The following is a 22,221-nucleotide window of genomic DNA, read 5'->3' as shown; positions in this document are numbered from 1 at the left end:
CACGAGACAAGGAGTGTGGTTGTAATGAGCTCAAAGCCTGTGATGGTCTGGTCCGTGTCAGGACCTGGGTGAGACAAGGTCAGGGCCCCAGGCAGAGTCAGGGCGCCCCTGTGGCCGAGGCATCAGTAGTGGTTCCAGGCACATCTCTAGGTCAAGAGGAGCCCACCGGCCCTAGGGCTGGGTTCTGACAGGGGCCTGGGTGTCGGTCACTAAGGTGTTGGGGTCTCTGAGGGGCACCACGTTGGAGGATCACACAGGCATGTGCAGCTCATTGTACTCATCCTGGCCGTCCTCGTCGAAGTTTGGTTCAGCATCTTCCGAGTCCAGCTGCGGGAGGAGCAGAGGTCATGGGAGGCGGGGAAGCACACTCGTGCCCTCCAGCTCCTCCCCTGGACAGCAGCCCTCACTGCTCCCAGACCTTTCCAGGCCTCACTGTCTGGAGGGACCATGACCCTAGATTGAAGCATTTCCCTCTGGCCAAAACCTTCAGGTCATCTTCCCCAGTGACACTTCCTGATAATAATGATAGCAGCTGCCGCATATGAAGTGCTTTCCCGGGGCCGGTCCTAGCTTCTGCGGTAGGTACCTCTACAGACCATGTTTGGGTGGATGATTTGCAAAAAGATGTCCCTTCCTCTAGATTACAAAAATAAGACTCAAGAGGGATTTCAGCTCCACCCCACCCCCACGGGTTGTCCCTTGGCTACGTGCTTTTGTTCAGTGCATGACCTGCAGAGCCGTCTGCAGCAGCCCTGTGCATTCTTTACACCAAACCATTGTACTCAGTACTTTACCTGAATTACTGTTTAATCCTCACAACAATCTTATAAGGTAGAATCTATTATTAGCCCCATTACACAGATGAAAATAAGATTTCAGAGGTTAGGTAACCTGTGTACAGTCACACCACTAGCAGGTGGTACAGCAGAGATTAGAACCCAGGTCTCCCTGATTCCAGGCCCATCCACCCTGATGCTGCCCCGAGCACCAGCCCTTACCGCCTGTAGCTCCCTGTCCTGAAAGAGCCGGGGCAGAAGGCAACGCCTCAGAGGCACCGTGAGCAGCAACAGGAAGGGGAAAGCGAGCGAGGCTGCCGTGGACTTGACCACCCAGAGCAGTGCGATGCAGCCCAGCTGGATGCAGGTGAACAGGTGCATCCGCCATGTCTTCACCTGGAGAACGGGCATCAGATCTCACCACACTCCTACCTACATCTCTGGGGACGCTGATCCCCGGATCCCAACCCATCTTCATAGTCATCCTGTCCATCTCTGACCCAGGAATCCCTCAGAACCACCCCCCATCACCCTGTCTCCCCACCTCCATGCTTCCTGGCTCTACCTTGGTCACATAGGGCTGCTCAGGATGGTGTTTTGCCGGCATGAGGATGAGCAACAGACGCTGGGACAACTGGATACCAGACAGTGACGTGACCCCCATGTACAGGAAAATCCCAAAGAGCACAGCCAAGGGGATCCGGCGCAGCACAGCCCCCATGACGATGGACAGGCCTGGAGGAGGTGACACAGACCTACCTGACCCCTCAAACAGCCCTGTGAAGATGAGTGGGCCTGGGGAGGAGACAGGACATGGACCATCTAATTGATCAGCTGGGCCTCATCACCATGAACAAGAGAAGATGGAATAGGATAGAGCACCGGGAAAGGGGTTGAGGGAAAGGGGCTGATGGAGGGTCCAGGGCAGGACAGAGGCTAGACAGTCTCATTTAGAGATTTGGAGGGGACCTGGGCCGAGCCTGGGAGAGAGAGTTGATTTAAGGCCTTGGGGTCCAAGAAGGCAGGGGCCAGGGCCTCGCAAGGTGGACACTCTCACCTACGAGGCTGGCGATGAGCACGCCGGTGACTCGCTGCTCCCGCACCTCCTGAATCTGGGGTTTGTCACCAGGTGCAATGGCAGTGCGCATTACAGTCAGCGCGTTGACGTGGGTGACTGAGCGGACGGTGGCGGCCGTGAGCCAGGGCAACCCAAACAGCCCACAGAGCCCACCCAGAGAGCCGATCAGCAGCAGGTCCAGGTGGAAGCCAGAGCCCTTGAGCAGCCTCCGAGCCTTCTGACTGACAATAAGACTGCAGGAGAGGACGGACGGAAGGGGGCTGAGCGTCCTGGCGGGCGGGCCAGCGGCAGGGCAAGGCACACGCGGCAGGGGCAAGGTAGTGGGGGGAGCACGTGCAGAGAAGGGCTCTCCCCAGGACCTGCCAGCTTCCTCTTTCAAGTTCCCAAATTGAAGTTCTCACATTTAAGCAAATTGAGCCAAATTCCTATACTGTGGATGTTTAAAATACCACAAAAGCCAGATGCCAGATCTCACCACGTTACTGTGGTTTAACCAAAATGAGATACGTGTGAGCATCGCTGAGTAAGAGAATATACTGCTGTGTGCTAAAGACTGTTAAATGTCACCCCGTAAATGGTGGTGGCAACAGAGATATCACGTCAAAGCACCACAGGGAAACTGTGTCCCAGGGGCGGGGACCCTCCTGCCGCCCATCCCGCCCCTCTCCACTCCTCCGCCGGAGTCCCCTCAAGCCCTCTCACGCAGTGATTTGTGTCTCCATGAAGATCAGGATGAGGACCAGGAGGGCCGGGACAGCGGCTGCCACCATCATCCAGGGCGGGAAAGGACGGGCACTGCCCAGGGGTGGGACGAACCATGTACGCTTATCAGGGGAGGTCACCGAGAGCCCCGTGGGCACTGTCAGCTTCTGCATGGCCAGAAGGAAGACAGGACTCAGGGACACTGCCACTCCCTGCTAGGAACCCATGCAGCCGCTGCTCCCACGAAAGTGTGTGTCCCCAGTACCAGGGATCCGGGGAACTTGGGTGTGAACAGGTTTGGGGGAAATTAGTTTTGTATCCTCCAAAGTCCTACAAGGATCCAGTAGAGGACAGAGACCTTCTCCCCAAGCCCCAGAACTGCCAAGAGAACTGCTGTGGGAACATCTGTCATTCTGCCCCCAGCCCCCTACCTGCTCCCCCAGGAGTCTTGACTAAGGGTCACCTATGGCCTCAGATCCCCTGGGTGGCCTCCTCCGCTGGATTGTGTGGCTGTTTCTGAAACCCCCAGCCTGCCACCCCTGTGGCCCCAGCAGGCCACTGCCACGACACTAGAAAATCGGGGTTCCAGCCTCGATCTTGGCTGCTGGGGCAATGGGGACGTGTCACAGCACGCCTCTCAAGGCCCTGGGTGAGAATGAGCTGCCGGAGGGGGCTGAGGTTCACTCACCTGTGTGTAGGTGTCTGTAATGGAGTAATCCACCAGGACCATGACCAGAATGGAGATGGGGATGCCGAAGTCCCCGATGATGCGTCGAGCCTCGAGAGAAGGGAGCGAAAGGTGGAGACGAGGGTCAGGAGGCTAACGTGGGGCCTATCACCCCCGACCACTCTTGGGCCTGATCTGGTGCCGGAAGTTCCCTAACCTGTCCCTTTAAACCCCATGGGTGCCAGCGCCGTCCAGGCAGGCATTTCTCTCCTGATTAGACTTCGCTGGGCCTTCTGATGAGGGTAGGGAGGCACAGACTTGGTGTAGGTCCATGGGCTGACCAGGCCCCATTCCCAGCAGCCATGCACCTTGCCACCCAGGAAGCGGCTGTTCCTGAACTTGCGTAGGAAGAAGGCGATGAGGAAGGTCCCGAGCATGAGGATGAGGGACAGCAGAGCCGTGTTGGGCTGGTTCCTCGGGCCTGGCGGCCCCTCAGTAGGAGGCAGGGCACTCCCGTTCAGGTCCAGCCCAGCCTCCAATGCCCTCTCAGGGGGGTAAAATGGCAGCAGTGGGTGCTCCGTGAACACCTGTGTGGGTTACAAGGTTGCCCTAGTGCTCACCTAAGCAGGTGGCCCTGATTTCATCACTATCAGTAACACCTGTGAGGGAGAGGACTGGCCCCTCACATACCTGACCAGACAACAGTAACACAGAACATGCAGCTACATCATACACACACCCCTCTGCAAAAGGTGACCCGATGACACCCAGCCCCATGGGGCTGACAGCGCCCAGTCTTTCACATACCTGTGCAAGTGCGTCCTGGAGTTCTGACCGATACCCTGTGGGTTTGACTCCTTCCCTTTAAGCTCCGACCTAACCCAAGGTGTCCCCAACCCCACACGCCCACACCCAACGGAGCCCCCCTCTTTGTTCCCTCCTTTGATGCTCCGTGCAGCCCCTCACCCCAGGGCTGCTTACCCATCTACACCCACCCCACCCCCAGGACCTCTCTGGACCTCCACCTTATAGAGCTTGTGGAAGGTCTCGTAGATGAAAATGAGAGAGATCAGGAAGGCGAAGATCTCCTGGGTGAAAGGCGAGATATAGCGGACCAGGAAGCTACCCTCAGCGGCCACCAGGGCAAGGACGAAGACCACCAGCCAGAGGCCAACCCACACCCGGCCGGTGAGGTACTCCAGGTCCTGGGCTCGGCAGAACTGGCGGCCAGGAGGGAGGGGTGGTTACCCGCAGCAGTCTGTCCTGGGCATCGGGGCCCCACAGAATGGGCGGGGGTCTGCAGGGCAGTGAAGGAGGAGGAGGGGGAGACTGCAGGAAGCTGTCGGCCGGGCTGAGGGACTGGGGCCGGGCGGGCGATCCCTGGGGAGGGCGGGGCAGGGCTGTCACCTTGAAGAAGGCTTCTTCGAAGACCAGCAGTGGCCCCGAGAAGCCGACCACGAGCAGCGGTTGGGCCCCCAGCAGGGAGAAGAGGACTCCGAGCACCGCGGTGGACACGATCAGCTCGGACACGCCCATCAGCCCCTCGGTCTTCTCCCCTGGGGCAGGCAAGGGTCAGCAGGATGGCCCTGGCCCGTTCCCACCTGGCCCCTCTTCCTGATCAGCTTACCCTAACCTGGGGGCCTAAAAGAATGCAGCCACCCAGGCGTCTAAATGGGCCCCCTCCTCAGTCATCCCACTCACACCCCCCCTCACTGACCCCCCAGTGAGTCTGGGATCCCCCACCCTTCTCACTTTATGGCCTAAAGTCATTTAAAAGTCCCCTGACCCAGCAGCTCAAGATGGTCACACCGAAGTCCATGCCCTCTCACCCACGAGCCCCTAAGACGATCACTGGGGCCCAGGCACCTTGCCGGTGACAGAGCCCCCTCCCCTTTCCTCCCCTTCCCCTCACCTAGCAGCCCCCCAAAGGTGATGGCGGGACTGAGGGCGGCGAAGTAGATGAACAGCACGGCTGCCACACACTGGGAGTGCAGAGCGTCACGCAGGTCGCTGGGGTAATGTGGGTACCGGCGCTTCACGTCCCGAACAAGCCCCCCAAATACTGAGCCAGTCCGCCGCAGGGGGTCATCTTCAGGGGTCGCCTCAGAGCCCCCCAACTCCACTGACAGCTCTGGGGGAACAAGGTGCTGCTGGAACGCAGACCAGTCCCTCGTGCTGGGAGGCCCTCAACCCTTCCCTGCCTGGGCCACTGGGAGTCCGGATAGGGCTGGGGCCACAGCCGTCGGAGCTGTGCAGAGGAGAGTGGGGTGGGGGACAGTGGGCCCCAAAGGGGCTGACCTTTCCCAGGGGCCACGCAGCTGCCCCGGGTGGTCATCTCCACTTTGGTCTGTTCACGCTCCCGCCGCTTCCGCAGCAGCTCTCGCTGGAAGGCGGCCACAGAGCGCAGCAGGTCCCGTCCCTCCACCTCCGACGGGGGGATCACGATGCTGCCATCCAGGAACTCGCTGATGGCGCTCAGAAGGTCCTGCCGGTCGTCGGCCTGGTAGGCAGCCTCATGAAACAGCTGGGGGGCAGGAGGGCAGGGGCTGAGCCGGCCCAGGGAGCCCCTGGGAGGAGGCTTCAGGGAGTGGGTGTTGGGACGTCCAACAACATACACAGGTCCGGTCCAGTTGTCCAAATTCTGACTCACAGCTCTGCTGGCCAGCAAGCAGCCACTGCCCTGAACACTGCCCCCTCCGAGGGCCCTCTAGTCCCCTGGGAGCCTCCAGACTTTTCCACGAGGCAACGGCTAAAGGGGCAATGCCCGGCACAGCGGAGTGCCCACGCCCTGTAGGCTGGTGAGTGTCCTGACCATCACCCCTGGCTAGAGGACCCTCCTATCCAAGTCCAGGAGAAGCCGCAGCAAAGACCAGCGTAGCCAGCCCTCCTGTTCAGGTCTCACGTCATGTCCAAAACTTGGGGGCCTGGGCTGCTTCTCCCCCTGCATCCACCTCCGCACCCCCTTTCTCCCCTCGCCCAACAGCCCTCTCCACCACTCCAAAGCATGGCCTCTACCCAGGAGGCCCATTAGCACTCGCATCTGTGGGCACCCTGGGCGCAGTGAGACAGGAAAGAAGGAGGGCCCAGGAAACAGGCCTAGAGCGCCAGCCCCCCGGGCTACGAGACCAACCTTGTCAGACATGAGGGTGGCAATGGAGCGCCCGAGCTCATGATAGTCCGTGCTGGTATGACTGGGCCCCAGCATCACAAAGAGGAAGCGAACCGGCACGGGGACCTCAAGCACAGACTCCAAGAGCACAGCCTCATTCAATCGCACGAAGGCCGCTGCCGGCTGCTCCAGGAAAGGCACACAGCCTGCGGGGAGAGTGAGGCACAGGGCTCTGGGCAAAGGGGAGTGCCCCGCACACGCGGGCCTGGGATGTCCCCTCCAGGGCAGGCGGGACTCGCTCAGGCCACCATGTACAGCGGAACCAGTTGTGTACTACATAAAGAAATCCCGACCTAAAGGAGGCTTATTCATCTATGTGTTGGTCTATTCATCTCAATTTACCAACAAATGAAAATTCAGGGTCTTAAGGAAGGGGCGCTTTTTTTCAGCTTCTCACCAAGGTGGTACAGGGACTAGCAGTTGTCCAAGATAGCAGAAAACTGGAAGGGAAGCAGGCAGAGAACTGGGGAAGAAAGGGCGGGGGGGCAAGACGGGTTGTGAGGAAGAGCATGGGCAGGTGGGGGCCTGGATGGGGCTGGGAGAGGCAGCCTGCAGGCCAGAGCCTAAGGCCAGCAAACCACAGTGGAGGTGCCCATGCTGTGTGGCCCCTGTGCCCAGCGCCCGGCCCTCCTTACCCACGAGCACCACGGTAGCCTCAGCGTCTTCGGGGATCTTCTCCAGCAGCTTCAGGCTTTTCCCCCGGTGACTGTCTCCCCCAGGCATGTGGAGGGGCTTCTGAGGACGCAGAACTGGAATAGGGCTGGGACCCAGACCGGAGGCCATGGCAGGCCCTCCCTGCCCTTGCCCCAGCCCTGGACGCTACCCTCTAACTCTGCCTCCTCCCACCCCAGCCAGGGTAGGGACTGTGGGTGATGTGTCCCACATCGGGAGGGGACCAGCCTAAGATCTGGACCCCTCCCCCAAAACCCCTCCCCCCAACAACCACCTCAGCCTTATCTTGTTTTCAATGTCTTCCCCGGATCTGCTACATCATCCCATTTAAACCTCCTGTTTCTCCGGGGTAGGGTTCCCTCGTGCATGTCCCCTACAGATCTCCCACACGCCTAGTACGGTCCCAGGTGTCCCACCTCCCTAACCCACTCAGTGAAGCCATAATGGCTTCCACTGAAACTAGAAGGCCTCTCCATCCCCCAGCCCAGGTCAGAGCTAGGCAACTGACCTCCTTAGCATCAGGATCATGAGGCCAGAGTGGTGCTGGCTCCCCCAGGTCATCAGCCATGGTAGGCACCGCCCCATCAGGGCCATGGCTGGGGGTAGGGTGGTGATTGCCCAGGACTGAGTTCACGCTGGAGCTGGATGTGTTTCGGGGAAAGAAGCCACTGTCCTTGTCATCATTGGGGTGGCTGGGGAAAGGGCAGAGGGAGCACGGCAGGTTAAGAGAGGCCTTTGGTGGATGGAGGTCATGAGGAAGTGAGAAATGGAGAATCAGGGCCTCTATCCCTCTGCCTCAATGTAAGAAAGAACTTTCTAATGGCTGGCGATGTCCAAAATGAATCAGGAATGAGTTCCCCGTCCATTGGAGTATGCGAGCAGAACCTGGAGAGCCGCGCAGAAGCGTCTGTATTCCTGGAGGGGCAGCTGAACCAGGAGGCCCCCTCCCAGCACCCCACCCGGTCACCTGTGCTTCAGTAGCAGGGTACGCAGGACACTGGCCCTGTCCTCTGGCCGAATCTGGTCAGACACAATCATCGTCTCCACCACGAGATGTGCGATGCCTGGCAGAGTGGTCTGCTCCAGGTCCAGGAGGGCAGCTCCTGGGAGCATGTAGGGAGCAGACACAGCCCCATCATATAGTAAAAAACGCCCCCCAGCTGCCTCGCTTCCCCAGAGCAGGCAAACGTGCTGGGTGAGCCAGATGCCCAGTACACCCAGGCAGATATACAGTTCCACGTGGCCATGACCCAGCCAGAAGAACGAGGACACAGCACCTCCTCGCCCAGGGAGGGGAGTCATTTGCTAGTTAACTCCATGTGGACTGATGCCTACTCTGCCCGAGGTACAGTGCCAGGGACTAGGGCATAGTACAGGCCTTCAGAGCTTATAACTCACAGGCAGCTGGAGTCCACATCCCCAGAGTGGCAGCCAGACCTCGCTCGACTCCAGGGAGTGGTCCTCAGGAGCCAGGCAGCCCAGCACAGGCTCTGCGGTCTGTGAATAGGGCATGCAGCCCCAGGGCCAGGCCTGCAGGGTCCCTACCGTGGGCAATGGTCCTCCTGAGCTCCAGGAGGCTGCGGAAAGACAGCGAGGCCACACGGGGCTTCCCCCAGCGCTCCGTCTCCTCCTCCACATCCTCCTCAAACTTGATCCAGCGAGCCGTCTCCCGCCAGTGGGGCTCCTGGCTGCGGTCCAGCATCAGCTCGTTCAGCTCCACAAACACCTGGGGTGAGCACCAAGGGTGAGGGCCCGGGGGCCACCAGGTGGGACCGGCTGTCTTGGGGACATGGTGACGGGGCAAGGTGGGGAGGACGGGAAAGAAAAGCTCTGGGAAGGGGAGGCAAGAGGAAGCTGCAGGCCCACCCCCTCGGGTCCTGTACCTCGTGAGGCCTTCGGTCCAGCTTCTTCTTCTTCTTCTTCCTGCGCAGGATGGGAGCCAGGCCACCGGGGCTGCCCCTCCCGCCCTGTGTCCGAGATGGCTTCTTCACTAGGTGCCGCCGCATACCAGGGTTGTCCTCCAGCCGATGACCTGCGGAGAAGGTGGGCTTAGTGGTCCCAGGGGTCCAACTCGGGGCCTCAGGGCCACGGCCAGCCTCTCCAGACCCCTGCTCTGCCCAGCCAGTCCACTTGGTGGGTGCCACAGTCACCCAGGGGCCATGCCAACAGGACTATCTTGTCCAATGTGGCAATTTCATACAGGCCCAGAGAGAAGGAAGGACTAGCCCAAAGTCACAGGGGACCACTAGCCAAGCTACAGCACAAAAGCAGACCCCAACTCAGTCCACAGCCCCTGCCACGGCCACCGCCTCTCACTCTGGAGTGTCATGACTTACGTCAAGTCGCCAGGCCCCAGGCCCCCAGCACTCTCCCTCTGAGCCCTCTCTTGGCCCCCACATCTAACCCCATAGGTACTCATCTGGGCAGAATCAGGCAGAGCCTCTCTCCTTTCCTCCCCGCCTGCCCCTTCCAGGCCAGCAGCCGGGTTACTCACAAGCCGGTCCCCCTGCCATGGGGCTCAGCTGGCCCCTGGTGGACTCCCCCAGGTCACAGTCCTCAAGGTCCAGCACAAACATCTCTAAGTCCTCTGAGGCCAGCGAGTCTCGAGGGCTAGGGGCTGGAGCCATCCCGGAGCCCTGGCTCTCGGCATCCCAGGGCCCAGGGCTCAGTGTCCCATTGGGCTCTGTGACCTCCTCCCGAGGACTCGTCATTCCCCCAACGACCAAGGCCTCGGCCCCTGCTCCCTCCCAGAGCCCCAGCTCTCCTCAGATGAAGGAGCCTGGACAGGAGTAGTGTTCGTCTAGCCAGAGCTGGAGATGGCTGGGCCTCTTTATCCCGACTCTCCACGTCCCCAGGCTTGTTGCGGGCTGCTTCCAGCCCCCACCTGACTATTCTACCCCCATCGGGCCACCACCACTGCTGCTGCCATCGGATTGTTCCTGTCCCTGTCCTCAGGCCCTGGCAACTTTCCATGACGTATTGAGCTCAAAGCCCTCCTCCCCACCCCCCGCCTACACACTGTGGTTCCAAGGGGGAGGAGGGCGGGGTCACTGATGCCCCTGGCCCAGGCACAGAGCCCCGTGGGTGATGACAGGTGGCACAGAAACCAGGGCACTGATAAGATGGAAGGAATGTGCCGAGATCACGGCCAGGTCCAGCCATGGGTGGCTGGACAGGAGAGAGGGGGCCCCTAACGCAGGGAGAAGCAGGCCTGGCAGAGCGGCTCAGACTCAGGGGGCTGCTGCGAAGGGGTAAAGAGTCGGCCCTGAGAAGCAGAGCTTTGGGTGAGGGGGGACATAATGATATCTCCAAACATCATGTGGAAGGGGGGCTGCCTTATGCCCGGGGTGACTCAGAGGACAGAATCAGGACAGAAGAGCAGAAGTGTCATGAAGGGAAATAGCTCTGGCAACCAGAGAGGTGGCTTCGTGAGGTAGTGAGCTCCCCATCACTGGCCATATTCCAGCAGATAGGGACACTGCAGAGGAAGCTCAAGCCTGGGCAGGGGAGAGCACGGAGCCTCTCTAAGGTCCCACACAGACTCGGTGCTCATGGGAGTGGGCCGTGGGGGAAGGCCACAGGGTGTCACTCACTCTTCATGTCGTCCAGGTCCGCAGAGCCCAGCATCTGGGCCTCTGCCTCGTCGGTGGGCACCTGCTGCTCTGGGCCACCCAGGCTGCCCAGGGCACTTCCTGGGCACAGCCGCTCCCGTAGATCATAGCTGGCTGATGGGCTCCAGGGCCGGCTCTTCTCCCCAGCAACTCGGGAGGCCCGGGCCCGGGAGCTGGGGGAGCTGAGGAAACAACATGGCAGCCTTGACTTGATGGGGAACCGCAGTAGAGATGGGCCGGTTTAAGGGATTCCTTTGCCTTCTGCTTGGGGCAAGGCCTGCAGCGGCCCCCTGAGCACTAGACACAGGCTCCTCCCGGGCAGAGAAGGAAGCTCACCTCCTCCTTCCTGTCCCTTCCTCTCAATCCTCGTCCTCCTCTTCACTTTGACACCCTCTCTCCCACTTGGCCCTCTGGCTCTCTCTTCCTTGTCAATCATCTGGACCCCGCCTCCCCTGCTCCCTCTTCTCCTTCCTTCTTCTTTGGGGTCAGAGCTGGACACACTCTCCAGGAAGGAGGCCAGAACCTCCTCTGGGCTGGGCTAGAGGCCAGTACCTGACCGAGTGCTGGGGGCTCTTGTCGGAGCGAGGGTTGCCCGAGGGCAGGGGCCTGGTGAAGGTGGCCCTCACTGAGAGGCCAGGACTGTCATCCTCGTCACTTCCAATGGAGAACTGTGGACAAACCAGAACTGTGGACAAACCAGGGCCCCTGGGCTCCCGCCCCAACTCAGCTCCCAACCCACTGCCCAGCCTGGCCCAGGCCCCGTCTGCCATGTCCTCGCCTCCTCCCCGCACTCCTCCCCCGGCCGCCAGCCCTCCTTGGGGGGCAGACTCCTACCTTTGCTTTCTGTGGGGACCCCGAGGGTAGGGGCTCCACAGGCTCTGCCTCAGATTCCCCTTCCTCTTCCTCTTCCTCCTCCTCCTCGTCCTCCTCCACCCCGGCTCCCCTCTCCTCCTGGATGGGAGGGGTCCCCTCAGAGGGGGCAGCGGATGTCTTCTCCTTCTTCCTCTTCCCCCTGGTTTGCCGGGCAGAGGTGGAGGGCAGTCGCCGCAGCTTGTGGGGTGGAGGCAGGCGTGCTGAGAGCGGGTGGTGGGTGTGGTGGGATGTGTGCCGGTGAACTGAGGGTGTAGGAGAACCAATTGAGGCCCCCACAGCAGAATGGGACCCCATACCACCCTAGGGGCACACACCTTATTCTAGCTCAAGGCCTCAAACAAGGGCACCCTAGTCCTTTCTCCAGAGCCAGGTTCCCCCCAACACCTGTGTCCATGTCCTGTCATTGGTGAGGCCTGGTAGAGTAGGGGAACAGGAATAATGGATGGGAGGGTGTCATGGGGTGGGGGCGGGAGGACACGATAGAGCAAGAAAAAGAAAAGTAGAATCAGAAAGCTAAGGAAGGAAGATGAAAAGGCAGAGAGAACAAGGCCAGGGGTCCGGCAGAGCCTTGGGGAAGATGAAGGTCACTGAGGGAGGCCTCAGGCCCATCTCCCTACAATTCACCTGAGACTGGGGCCCAGCTCCCCTGGCAGGTGGACAGGCAATGGGTGAGTGAGGCAGGATGACTTAACATGGTATGGTGGCCCAGCACAGCATCCAGCACAGCATCCAGCACAAGATGGCACTGGGTAACCAAGCCAGTGGTGAGCACGGCGATGGTGGCAATGAAGGTGATGGTGGTGAGGGCAGCCACACTAGGGGTCCCCAGGCTACCCACACTCAAAGTCCCGCTCGCTGTAGCTGCGGCTGGGCTTCTCGGGGTCCCAGGCCGGGGGCTTGCTGATGAGATCCCCAAACCTGCTCACAGCCAAGGTCTTGCCCAAGTCATCATCCTCCTCCTCCATGTCTGGACTCAGAGGGGGCTCCTCCAAGGGCACCCGGACCTGTGGGCTCAGACAGCCTCTCCTAAGGCCCTTGACCCATGAAGGCTCCACACACCCACCCCAACTCCAAATCCTGAGCGGGGCCAGGGGACACCAGTAGGCTCCATCTTCTACAGCCCCTTGTCCCCAGGCCCCAGGCTGGGGTCAGCACCCCAGGCTCCCAGGGCTAGGGAGAAAGGTCAACAGATCTGAAAAAATAGCAAAAGACCCTCTCTTTCTCCATACCCCCAGCCCAGATCCATCCCTGGATCTGGGGGTCCCAGGGTGAGCCAGAGGACGCCCCTCTCCTTGGGGGCCCTCCGACTGCCTCCTCTTCCCCCACCCCTGCGCGTCAGTCACCTGGGGTAGGGGGGAGGCGCCCCCGGGCGGCGGGATCACTCCGTTGGCCATGGCCGGGGAGGCGGCTGGGGAGGCTCTCGCTCACTGAGGGACCCGTGACCCGGGTGAGAAGAAGAGGGCGCTGCGGGGGCCTAGCGAGGAGCCCTGGGGGAGGAGGGAGGGTCAGAATCCCCGCGGCTGCCCTCTCCCCGTCCCTGGCGCGGACCTCCCGCCGGCCGGAGCGCCCATCAGAGGCCCCGCCACGCCCGGGACACCCTGGGGCCCGGCTCTGGCCCGCTGCTCCCGCCCCGCCCTGCGGTACCTCGGGGCTCCGGAGCGTGCGGGGCCCGGGCCGGCCGCCGCGCCCCATCTCCCTCCCGCGCTCGCTCCGGGGCCTGTCGCCGCGCAGGGCAGAATGGCCGGGGGGCGCCCGCGGCGGCGGCGAGCAGAGCCGGCCGGGCGGACGTAGGCGCCCGAGCCCGCAGCCCGCGGCTCCACCTCCTCGCTCTCGGCACCGCAGCTCCGCCGCCGCCGCCGCCGCCGCCGCCGCCGCCGGGCGGCACAATGGGAGCGGGCGGGCGGTGACTCACCCCGCCCCGGCCCTCCCGGCCCCCACGCGCGGGCCTCCGCAGCACCCCACCTGCCCGCCAGCCCCTTCTCCAGGCGCCCCACGCATCGCTGGGGGAAGGGGCACAGCCTTCCAGTCCCCCAATCCCAAGATTCCCACCCCCACCTTGCTTTTAGACTCCCTTTCTCAAGGTCCTGGGGCGACCCCTCCCACAAAGCCTGCAGCCCCTCCCAGCCAGCAAATGAGCTCACTGCACGGGAAGCAGTCCCGGGACTATAGCCCCAGATGCCCACTCTTCTGCCACAGGGCTCACCAACATTTGACCGTGCATTGTGCTTCCCCTCCCCACCTTCTGTTCCCCACCTGTAGCCAGCGGGCCTGGTATAGTAGGGTTCCAATGTTCCATCCAGCTTTAAGATTCTGTGGCTGTTTCCACATCTCTCTCTCCCCCCTACTCCCCGAAGAAACATCTCTTTTTCCAAGAATAAAGGTCTCTGGAAGGAACTACTAGGTCCCAATTTGACCCTCTGGGATCTCGCTGAAACTGGGCACCAAGTTCAAGGCCATGTGTAGAACAGCCCCTCAATAATATGCTTTGACCCTTAAAATGTGTCAAAGAATGTTTTAAGTCCTTTGCTGCAATTAACTTATTTAATCTTATTAATATCTCATAAGATAGGTAACATTGTTATCTTACTTCTATAAATGAAGAAAGATCACTGTAAATAGAACATGCATAAGCATTTTTAAATTTTAATAAAATTTCTAGCTTAGGAAAAAGTATGCCTTGAGGCCACATCCTTGAATCCTTAGAAAAAGTTAAGAGGATGTCGGGGGGAGAACTTGGCATGGAGCTGACGGGCAGGGGAAGGTGGAACTGGCCAGGCCCAAGAGAGGAGAAAAAACGAGCCTGGGGCGGGAAGGGGCAGGGGGCTGGCCATGATGGTGCTCTGTGTAGAGAAAAGGTTTCACCCTGTGACCTTGGACGTGTAATTTGCCTTCTCCAACCCCAAGAAGATTTTCAGATTCAGAGCAGCACAAGGGGGAGAGGGAGAGGACAGCTGTTCGTCTGTCCAACACCCTGCTTTAGGCCAGCAGCCCGGTGCTGGGACCCATGTCAGCCTTCCCACACCAGGGTTCAGAGAGGCTTGTCAAGCTGCCATGGCCACAGCTGGGGAGCAGGGGGCCAACAGGACATCACCGTGTATGGAGAGCGGCTGTGCTCTCCAGGCCTCTTTCACTGAAAGGAATGTGCTTGGCCCCTTGTCTCACAGAATATTGAGGGGATGAAACAAGACACCAGGGTGGGAGTCAGCTGTGTCTAAGCAGAACATGTGAACTGTGCCCTAAAACTCAACGTGTGAGACCCACCTGTTATGAGCTGGTGTGTCCCCCCAAAATTCATATGTCAAAGCCCTAATCCCAGTACTTCCGAATGCACGACCTTATTTGGTAATAGCATGGTTACAGATGTTAAGATGAGGTCATACTGGGGTAAGGTGGCTCCTTTTCCAATATGACCAGTGTCTTTATAAAAAAGAAAATTTGGACACAGACAGACATACTCAGGGAGTATGTCCTGTGAAGACTGGAGTTAGGCCGCGCCAAGCCAAGGGACCACCCGAAGCCGGGAGGGGAGCCTCAAACAGAACCTCCCTCTGTGCCTGCAGAGAGAACAGGGCCCTGCTGACACTCCGACCTCAGACTTCCAGCCTCCAGAACTGTGAGATAATAAATTTCTGTTGTTTAAGCCACTCTGTTTGTGGCACTCTGTTTGTCACAGCAGCCCCACACCCTGATCCCTGATCCCTTATCGCTCTGAGCCAGGTAAATTGGTTCTAAGCCTCTACCTTGAGTATTGTTTAGGCAAGGCCTTCACTTCCTCAGAGATAAGCAAGAGCCTGGGAGCCTTTCCCAATGGAGACACTGCAGAAGGCTCTCTGGTCTTCAGTCTGTCTCCCACACCTGGGTCCTGCTCCTGGCCCCAGTCCTTTTCTCCTACCCTGTAAAATCGAACAGCAGCTACTTTAATACCAAGACAGCCTGGGGAAGGGAAGTAGGGGTCTTGCCAACCTGGGGCTTCATGTACTGGGCCCTGGACACTGATGCCTTATGGGCACCACTCTGCTGGTCCTCTGGGGCCCCACACCTCCCCAGGGAGCATGCTGAGCACAGATCTTGGTACTGACCTCATACTGACCTCAGACTCCCATCCTCCCCCCAGCTGTGGACTTTTATACACACACACACACACACACACACACACACACACACACACACACACACACACACACACACTCCGGCTCCTGTCAGCTTTATCTCTAGCCTTGCAAGCCCCTTTCTTTCCTAGCCCTTGAGATGATGGAGTGCAATCTTCCCTCAAAGTATCTTTAGATACCCAAGTTCATCTCTCCTTTCAGGATGCAGATGGAAGAGATGCTGACAGCCACCAGTTGTTTCATACGAGCTCATCCTATTAGACATCAATATATGCTTTCATTATTCCCACTCAGATCTCCTGGCATCCTGGAGGCTTTTGCACAGTGTCCTAGTGCCTCCTGTGATTGTCAGTCCCCTACAAAGTGTTCCCGATGGGGTATTTCTTCATTCCTGTGACAAGAGTGCTCCTTACATGCATAAAGGAGGGCCACTGTGTGTTTGTGTGTGTGTGTGAGAGAGAGAGAGAGAGAGAGACGAGAGAAAGTGTATGTGTGTCTGCCCTGTCAGCTCCTAGTTCAGAGCCTGTAGACACTCAAATGGTGACAGGAAAGGTCACAGCAAAGGCAGGAGCTCAGAGCAATCCCTTGCACCCTCCTCCGCAGCCCAGTCTGACTTGAATATGCCCACCACGAACTTCCCAGATGAATTTTTTAAGGAGTCAGCATCTTTGCTACTAGAAGTCATATAGAGGAGTGGTTAAGCATGACACCTGGAGCCTAGCAGCCTGAGTTTATAGCCCAGCTCTGCTGCTTGACAGCTGCATGACCTTAAGCAAGTTATTTACCCACTATGGGCCTCAGATTTCCCCATCTGTAAGATGGTAATAATAATCGGGATGTTAAGAGGATGAAATGAGTTCAACCATATAAAACAATTACAACAGTGCCCGGTACATAGTAAATGCTCCATAAATGTTAGCTAGTTTCACTACTACTACAAATTGAAGACACGCAAGTACCGAAAAGCCCTCAGGAAACTTGTAATGTGAAAAATGATGAATGTATATTCCGGAAAAAAAAATGGAAGTTGGTTTACATTTCCAAGGACAATAAGTCTTCCAGCCAAATTGAAGATGACAACCATGGAAATTTATGGATGAAATGAAAGAAGACAGAAAGATCAGAATCACTTTTATCTCTACCAGGGTAGCTTCTGATACTCCTTGGCCAATGGACCGATCTTTGCATTTGTAACCCTAACTTAGCAGGCTAAAGAGTTTCTGGAAGATGGTAGGATGTGGGCTCAGGAAGTCCCAGGTTGTCACTCAGACTGACCTGGAATTCTCTTTTGTCAAGACTATTTCTATACTCCAACAAAGCAGAGCACCCAGTGCTGCTTGCTGCTGACTGGCCTCGTGGTGAGTAAGACCTTCCTTTTACAAGAGAAGTAGCATGGCATTGAGAAGGAGCCCAGACTCTGGAGTTAGAGATGCTATCTATGTAAACTACCAGTTCAATGGTTGGCACAGAATAAGTACTCAATAAATGTCATTCTTATTATTTACTATTGTTGTTACTCTGCAGTGGTTTATACTTGTCATAATCCATGTGTCCCTCAGGAAACTTGGACTCAGCTTTGAAACAAATCCCATCTTAGGACTGCCCCTGCCTGCCCCTGGAGGTCCTTTCACTCCTGTAGAGCCCACCTTCCAGCTCCGGAGGTATGGATTCATCTGTGGCCTGGGCGACATTCTGACATATGAAGCTATGTCTCCCCAACACCATCCAAGCAGGTAGCCTGCTTTGAATTTTGTTGTTTGAGGGGATGGGTAGGACAAGAAGCCTGCAAGCCTTTCTGCCTTTTGTTCATCCAGAGCCGAAGTCTCAGGAAACCTAGGGAGGTTTGCAGAGGAGGAAAAAGAAAGGGTTAGCGAGAGTAGATGGCCAGAAGCTGAGGAAGGAATGGAAAAGCAAGAGTTTGTCCTCCCCAACCAGCAAAGCAGAAGGATGTTCCCCGCAAGGTCAGGGGGAGTGGTGGGGTTCAGGGAATGAGCGAGGCCCATGAGTCCTTCTGGGGTTTTGAAATAAAAGGTGGTTTTGAAAATGCTGTAAAGTAATATTTCACGCATACCCAAGAGTGTAAACCGAGACCCACGTGTTCACTCTATAGTCTATACCTGGCGTTGGGTATACATGGGTAAAAACAACCCGATAGAGTCCCTGCCCTTGGGTAGCTTACAGACAGCAAACAAGCACATAAATTTATAATTACAGAATATGGCAAATATTATGGAGGGAAAGCACTGTTACAGAGAACACTCAAGCAGCATAGTTAAGGACATGCCCTATATGGAAGAGACAAGCAGACCTTGTCTGCCTGGAATGAAGGCAGGCACCATGCAATGCAAGCTGGGCTGGAGAAGCAAGGGAGGGGAGAGCATTCTGGGCAGAAGGATGAGCTCAGGAAAGGCCCCGTGACAGAAAAGAATGGGATCTGTACGGATATTTGGGTGCTGAGGATCTAAATGTTTTTCTGGTATCCCTGGAAACTGGTGCCACAAGAGAACAGATTAAAAAGGACTAGGGGGTGGGCATTCTGATAGGTCTAGTTTCGGGGAAAGAGTGAGAAGGCCCAATGTGAGATCCAGCATCCCCTTGGTGAGAATCATCTTCCTAACCTGAGCTTCCTTACCTGTGAAACAGAGATTGTACTGAGTGTGATAATGTCAATACCGGCACAAAGCAGGTGCTCCAAAATGGCTGTGATTATGATATTCTCTTACTGTAACCTTCCCCACCTTCATGACCTGGCTTCGAGGTGACTTCTTCCACTCCTTCCCTGGACTTTAAGCTCCTTGAAAGCAGGAGCATGTCTGATTCATCCTTATATTCCACCCCCCATTCCTCCCACGTAGAACCTGGCACACTTTAAGAGCTCAATAAATATCTGTGGAATTGAAGGCGAGTACACAAGTAATTATAGTAACTAATAAACTGAAGAATATTTTTGTGGAGGACAGAGAAGTCACTGAGTCCAAGATGATCAAATGACAAAGGATGAGCCAAGGATAAACATGCCATGGCTTGCTCACATCCCCAGCAGTATCTGAAGCACATTGAAGAAAAATACCCACTCACAAACATGTGGGCAGTAAGACACAGGCTTTCCCTCTTCTGATGGCAAAGGGCACTTCTGGGCAACAAAGTAGGTTGTAATAACTAACAGGCAGGTTTTTAAGCAGCATTGATTTAATGCTTTATGGTTCACATAGTGCTTACACGTACATTACTGCACCTAACCATTTTGTAAACTGGCCAGCCTCATGCCCTCACTAGAGATGAAGGTGCCATGGTTCAGGAAGAGCAAGTTACTTGCTCGTGGTTAAATAGTGAGCTGCAAAAATAAGGCATAAATCCTGGACCTTTTGAATCTATGTTCACTCTGCCTGCTCTTATGTGACCACTACACCGTGCTGACTCTTGAGTGGGTAGATGCAAAATACTGCACGCACCAGAGGCAGGCAAAGCATCACACACAGAAGTGTGGCTGAATCTCCAGCCACAGCTAGCCAGTCTGGTCGGGGTCTTCTCAGAAGCTACCGCAGCATCTAAACCAAGGAGGGGGATGGACGCCCTCCTCATTCCACAAGAAATGACTCATCAGCAGCGATGGACCCTCTGTCACTGAGATAGAGATGGGTCCTTCAAGCTGACCCACTCCCCTTCCTCTTCCACAGTCTTAGGAATCAGTGTTTATACCACCCGGTTTGGCCACTGACCCCTAGGGTCGCATCTAAATTTTTAAACATAATTTCGAATCATAAAACATTGAGGGTTTAAAATTTTTTTAGATTAAAAAGTAAAAACAACTCAAAACCACCCCCGTCTCCCTTTCTGCCTTGTCCTCATCTTCATCCCCTACCACCCATTTCTGTTTATCCCTCTAGAATTTATTTATACAAATAGAAGCAAATGTGAATATGTATTTTATCCGCTCACACATATTTTTTCCACAGAAAATACACCATCGTGTTGTTATGCAGTTTCGGGGAGTGAATCCCTTCTCTCCACCGCCACTGCCAGCAAGCTCAAGGCCAGAGGCAAGCAATCAATAAGCACTTGTTGGAGAGGAAAGGCCAGCCCGAACGGACAAATCAATCTTGGGGGACAGTCCAGGGTATGTAAGGCAAATCCTGCTGACTGACGTCTGTGCACAAGTGTCAGTGGCAAAGCAGTCTCCTGGTGAGGCACAGAGCTAAAGTTCAGACAATGCAAGGAGTGGTAATAGCCTCATCCTTGACCACTTCCGTGGCAGGCAACACCGGCACCTGTCTTCTGGGTCGCCAAAGAAAGAACACCCACAGAACAAAGGGTGTGGAGGATGTTGTTGAATTGTTTAAAAAAAAAAAATGTTTATAGATATCTTAAACACAAAGAAATGGAAGAAGCTCCCTTTTCAACTGCCCCAGCATCACATGGCTTTGCAAATCACCCTAAAATGACTGGAGATTATTCTGCCGCATCTGGACCATGACCTGAAGGGGCTTCTGGGAAGGTGCTTGTGAATGGGCCTGGTCCCCAAGAAAGGTTGCTCTGGGCCAGAGGCTGAGGAATGCCTTCCTCAGGACCAGAACTAGCTCTTGTTCGAAGAGGGTGCAAAATCACTGACAGGGAAGCGGGTGTGCACACTGCCAGGAAAGAGGACTAATATTTTTGGGAAGTTTTAATTTGCTTCAATTAAAAATTCAGGCCAGCAAAACAGAAGTAGGTGAACTTCTTTTCCGAACCTCTGCACAGCCCTTTCTGGGCCCCTCCACCCCTTTGCAAGCTTGTCACCAAGGGGCCTCTACCCCAGCCAGCATTTCCCAGCTGGGTAGTTCCAAGAGTCACACTGTTTCCTCCCCAATCTCCCACCAGATCAGCCCAGGGCCCTGGTGGGGAGAGGAGAGAAAAACCATCGGGCTCCAAGAGACAGGAGAAGCCCCGTGTCTGGGGCCTCAGCACCAGCCTTCCAGGTCAGGGTCACGTGTGTACACGGAGGGCTCTTTTCTTAAGCTAATTGGCTCTGTGTCTTGTGATCAAAGGAGTATAAGAAACACCAGGGAAGATGAGCTGCTTTAAACAATGTCTGGAACATAGTAAGGGCTCACTAAGCCCTTGCCATTAGATTACTGCCTTCGCCATTGTTTAGATGTGTTCCTCTGTAAATCTTCAAGGGAGTATAAATACCAGCCCCACCAGCCCCTCCCCAGTCCTGACCTAGAGAAGAGAGCTGCTTTCGTGGGGGTAGTTTATGAGCCACTGGGGAACCCCTTCTGCCCTGGCATATATGTTAATGGGCTCTGTGGCAGGACCTGCATCCTACTAAGCTCTACTGAGTGAAGGTACAAACAAATCAATCCATTCAGTGTATTTATGAATGAACACGTAATGCGCACATTTCAGGACAGGAATAATGCTGACCCACACGGGGCTCGGAAAAGGCAGAGCTGGTAACTGTGGGCTGTCGACACCCTTGCAGCTTTCCCCTTCCTGGAGCCGGCAGTTCTCTCCCTCCTCAGAATCTAGGGGCTTTGCTATTGAACTTTCAGTCCTTCATGAGTAGGGCCTGAGGCTGAGCAACTGTCCTCCAGGGCATTGATTCTACCTTCTCAGGCCCCAGGGCTTTGCAGAGGACTGGCTGGGTCAAGGTTGGAACTGGGCCCCAGGGGGATTTAAGTCTCTCCAGCCTTCTACAACCACCCCCCTCGTTCCTCCCCCCCCACCCAGGGAGGCCCCATCTTAGACTTCCCCAAAATGAAGCTTTACAGTGAGACCTAAGCTATCAGAACACAAGTGTCTCCCAGGAACCCTAAGTCAAAGGCCCCCCGTGGAGGGAGGAGTAACCCCAGATCTCTGCGGAAGGACCACCGCCCTCGCCCTCTAGGTCTACATCTTCCAAACCCTTCGATGTTGACCTTTCCAAAGGGAACAGGAATTCCAGAAACATAGCAGTCTCCCAAATTCGAGTATGCAAAAATGTAACTTTTTCTCTATAGCTCAACTTCATCCTTATAATGAGTCCCCATTTTCAACCAACAGAAAAGTTAACCTGCAGCATTCAAGTAAACTCAGCCCAATCAGTGACTTAAACTCAATCAGTTCAAGTCTAATTGAGCCGCATCCCTGTTTGTGGGCTGGGCCCACTCCCATCCTCCTGCAGTGACCCCAGCACACTCTCCAGCAGGCTCTCAGCTGACTTCCGGGGCCCACAAGATCCTCTGGGCTGCCTCCTTTCTCCAGGCAAGAGAAATCTAGACAACTGTCACCAGCCCTATCCCGCCAGGTCCTTCCAAACTGCCATCTCCATCTGCTCCGGTAGCATGGGGAGCATCTGACAGGTCACTATCCTCCCTAACTACGAACCGCAAGGCACAAGAAGAGCCCCCCAGTGTCAAGGGAATTGCTCCTACACTGCTTCCTCCCCTCTCCCCACTCCAGAGCTCTTCCCTATTTATGGTCCCTTTCCAATCTCTTACAGTTTAGCTCTTTCAATTGAAACCTAAAGATCTAGCATCTCTGTTCTCTCCAGTTCAGGTTGGGAGGGATGAAAATCACCCACAGATTAATATTCCACCTAACATC

The 22,221-nt window shown here is 56.4% G+C and overlaps 1 protein-coding gene across 8 annotated transcripts; it reads right to left on the bottom strand.

Annotated features, from left to right (window-relative positions):
- On the bottom strand, positions 1–13,335 carry SLC4A3 (solute carrier family 4 member 3). Of its 8 annotated transcripts, none has more exons than XM_039844881.1 (24): positions 13,193–13,335; positions 12,892–13,035; positions 12,387–12,552; positions 12,240–12,293; positions 11,510–11,790; positions 11,228–11,343; positions 10,658–10,857; positions 8,948–9,096; positions 8,610–8,790; positions 8,032–8,167; positions 7,573–7,756; positions 7,028–7,127; positions 6,354–6,538; positions 5,522–5,747; positions 5,136–5,354; positions 4,631–4,779; positions 4,249–4,443; positions 3,592–3,810; positions 3,245–3,334; positions 2,557–2,723; positions 1,834–2,087; positions 1,342–1,571; positions 999–1,172; positions 1–327 (listed from the first exon to the last, which is right to left on the bottom strand). In XM_039844881.1, exons 2-24 carry the CDS (start codon positions 12,940–12,942, stop codon positions 250–252), a joined length of 3,804 nt encoding a protein of 1,267 aa, XP_039700815.1. In that variant the 5' UTR covers positions 12,943–13,035; positions 13,193–13,335; the 3' UTR covers positions 1–249. The 8 variants fall into 8 exon arrangements, with proteins under 8 accessions (XP_039700815.1, XP_039700816.1, XP_039700823.1 ...); XM_039844883.1 differs by having other exon boundaries at positions 15–327; positions 1,342–1,511; XM_039844882.1 differs by lacking the exon at positions 12,240–12,293.
- Between the last annotated feature and the right edge of the window lie 8,886 nt (positions 13,336–22,221).

Source organism: Pteropus medius, unplaced genomic scaffold (genome assembly GCF_902729225.1).
Source record: "Pteropus medius unplaced genomic scaffold, Ma_sr-lr_union100, whole genome shotgun sequence".
In the NCBI taxonomy this organism is placed as follows: Eukaryota; Metazoa; Chordata; class Mammalia; order Chiroptera; family Pteropodidae; genus Pteropus; species Pteropus medius.
The sequence above is the reverse complement of the archived record's forward strand: the minus strand, read 5'-3'. Positions and strand labels throughout refer to the sequence as shown.

Excerpts from the sequence above, each read along its gene's own strand:
- SLC4A3 (XM_039844881.1), bottom strand. The coding sequence starts at position 12,942 with ATGGCCAACGGAGTGATCCCGCCGCCCGGGGGCGCCTCCCCCCTACCC. Across the intron at positions 10,858-11,227 it reads AGCCCCCAGCACTCGGTCAG|CTCCCCCAGCTCCCGGGCCC; the intron begins GTACTGGCCTCT and ends TTGTTTCCTCAG. Across the intron at positions 1,572-1,833 it reads GCTCATCGCCAGCCTCGTAG|GCCCACTCATCTTCACAGGG; the intron begins GTGAGAGTGTCC and ends TCTCCTCCCCAG.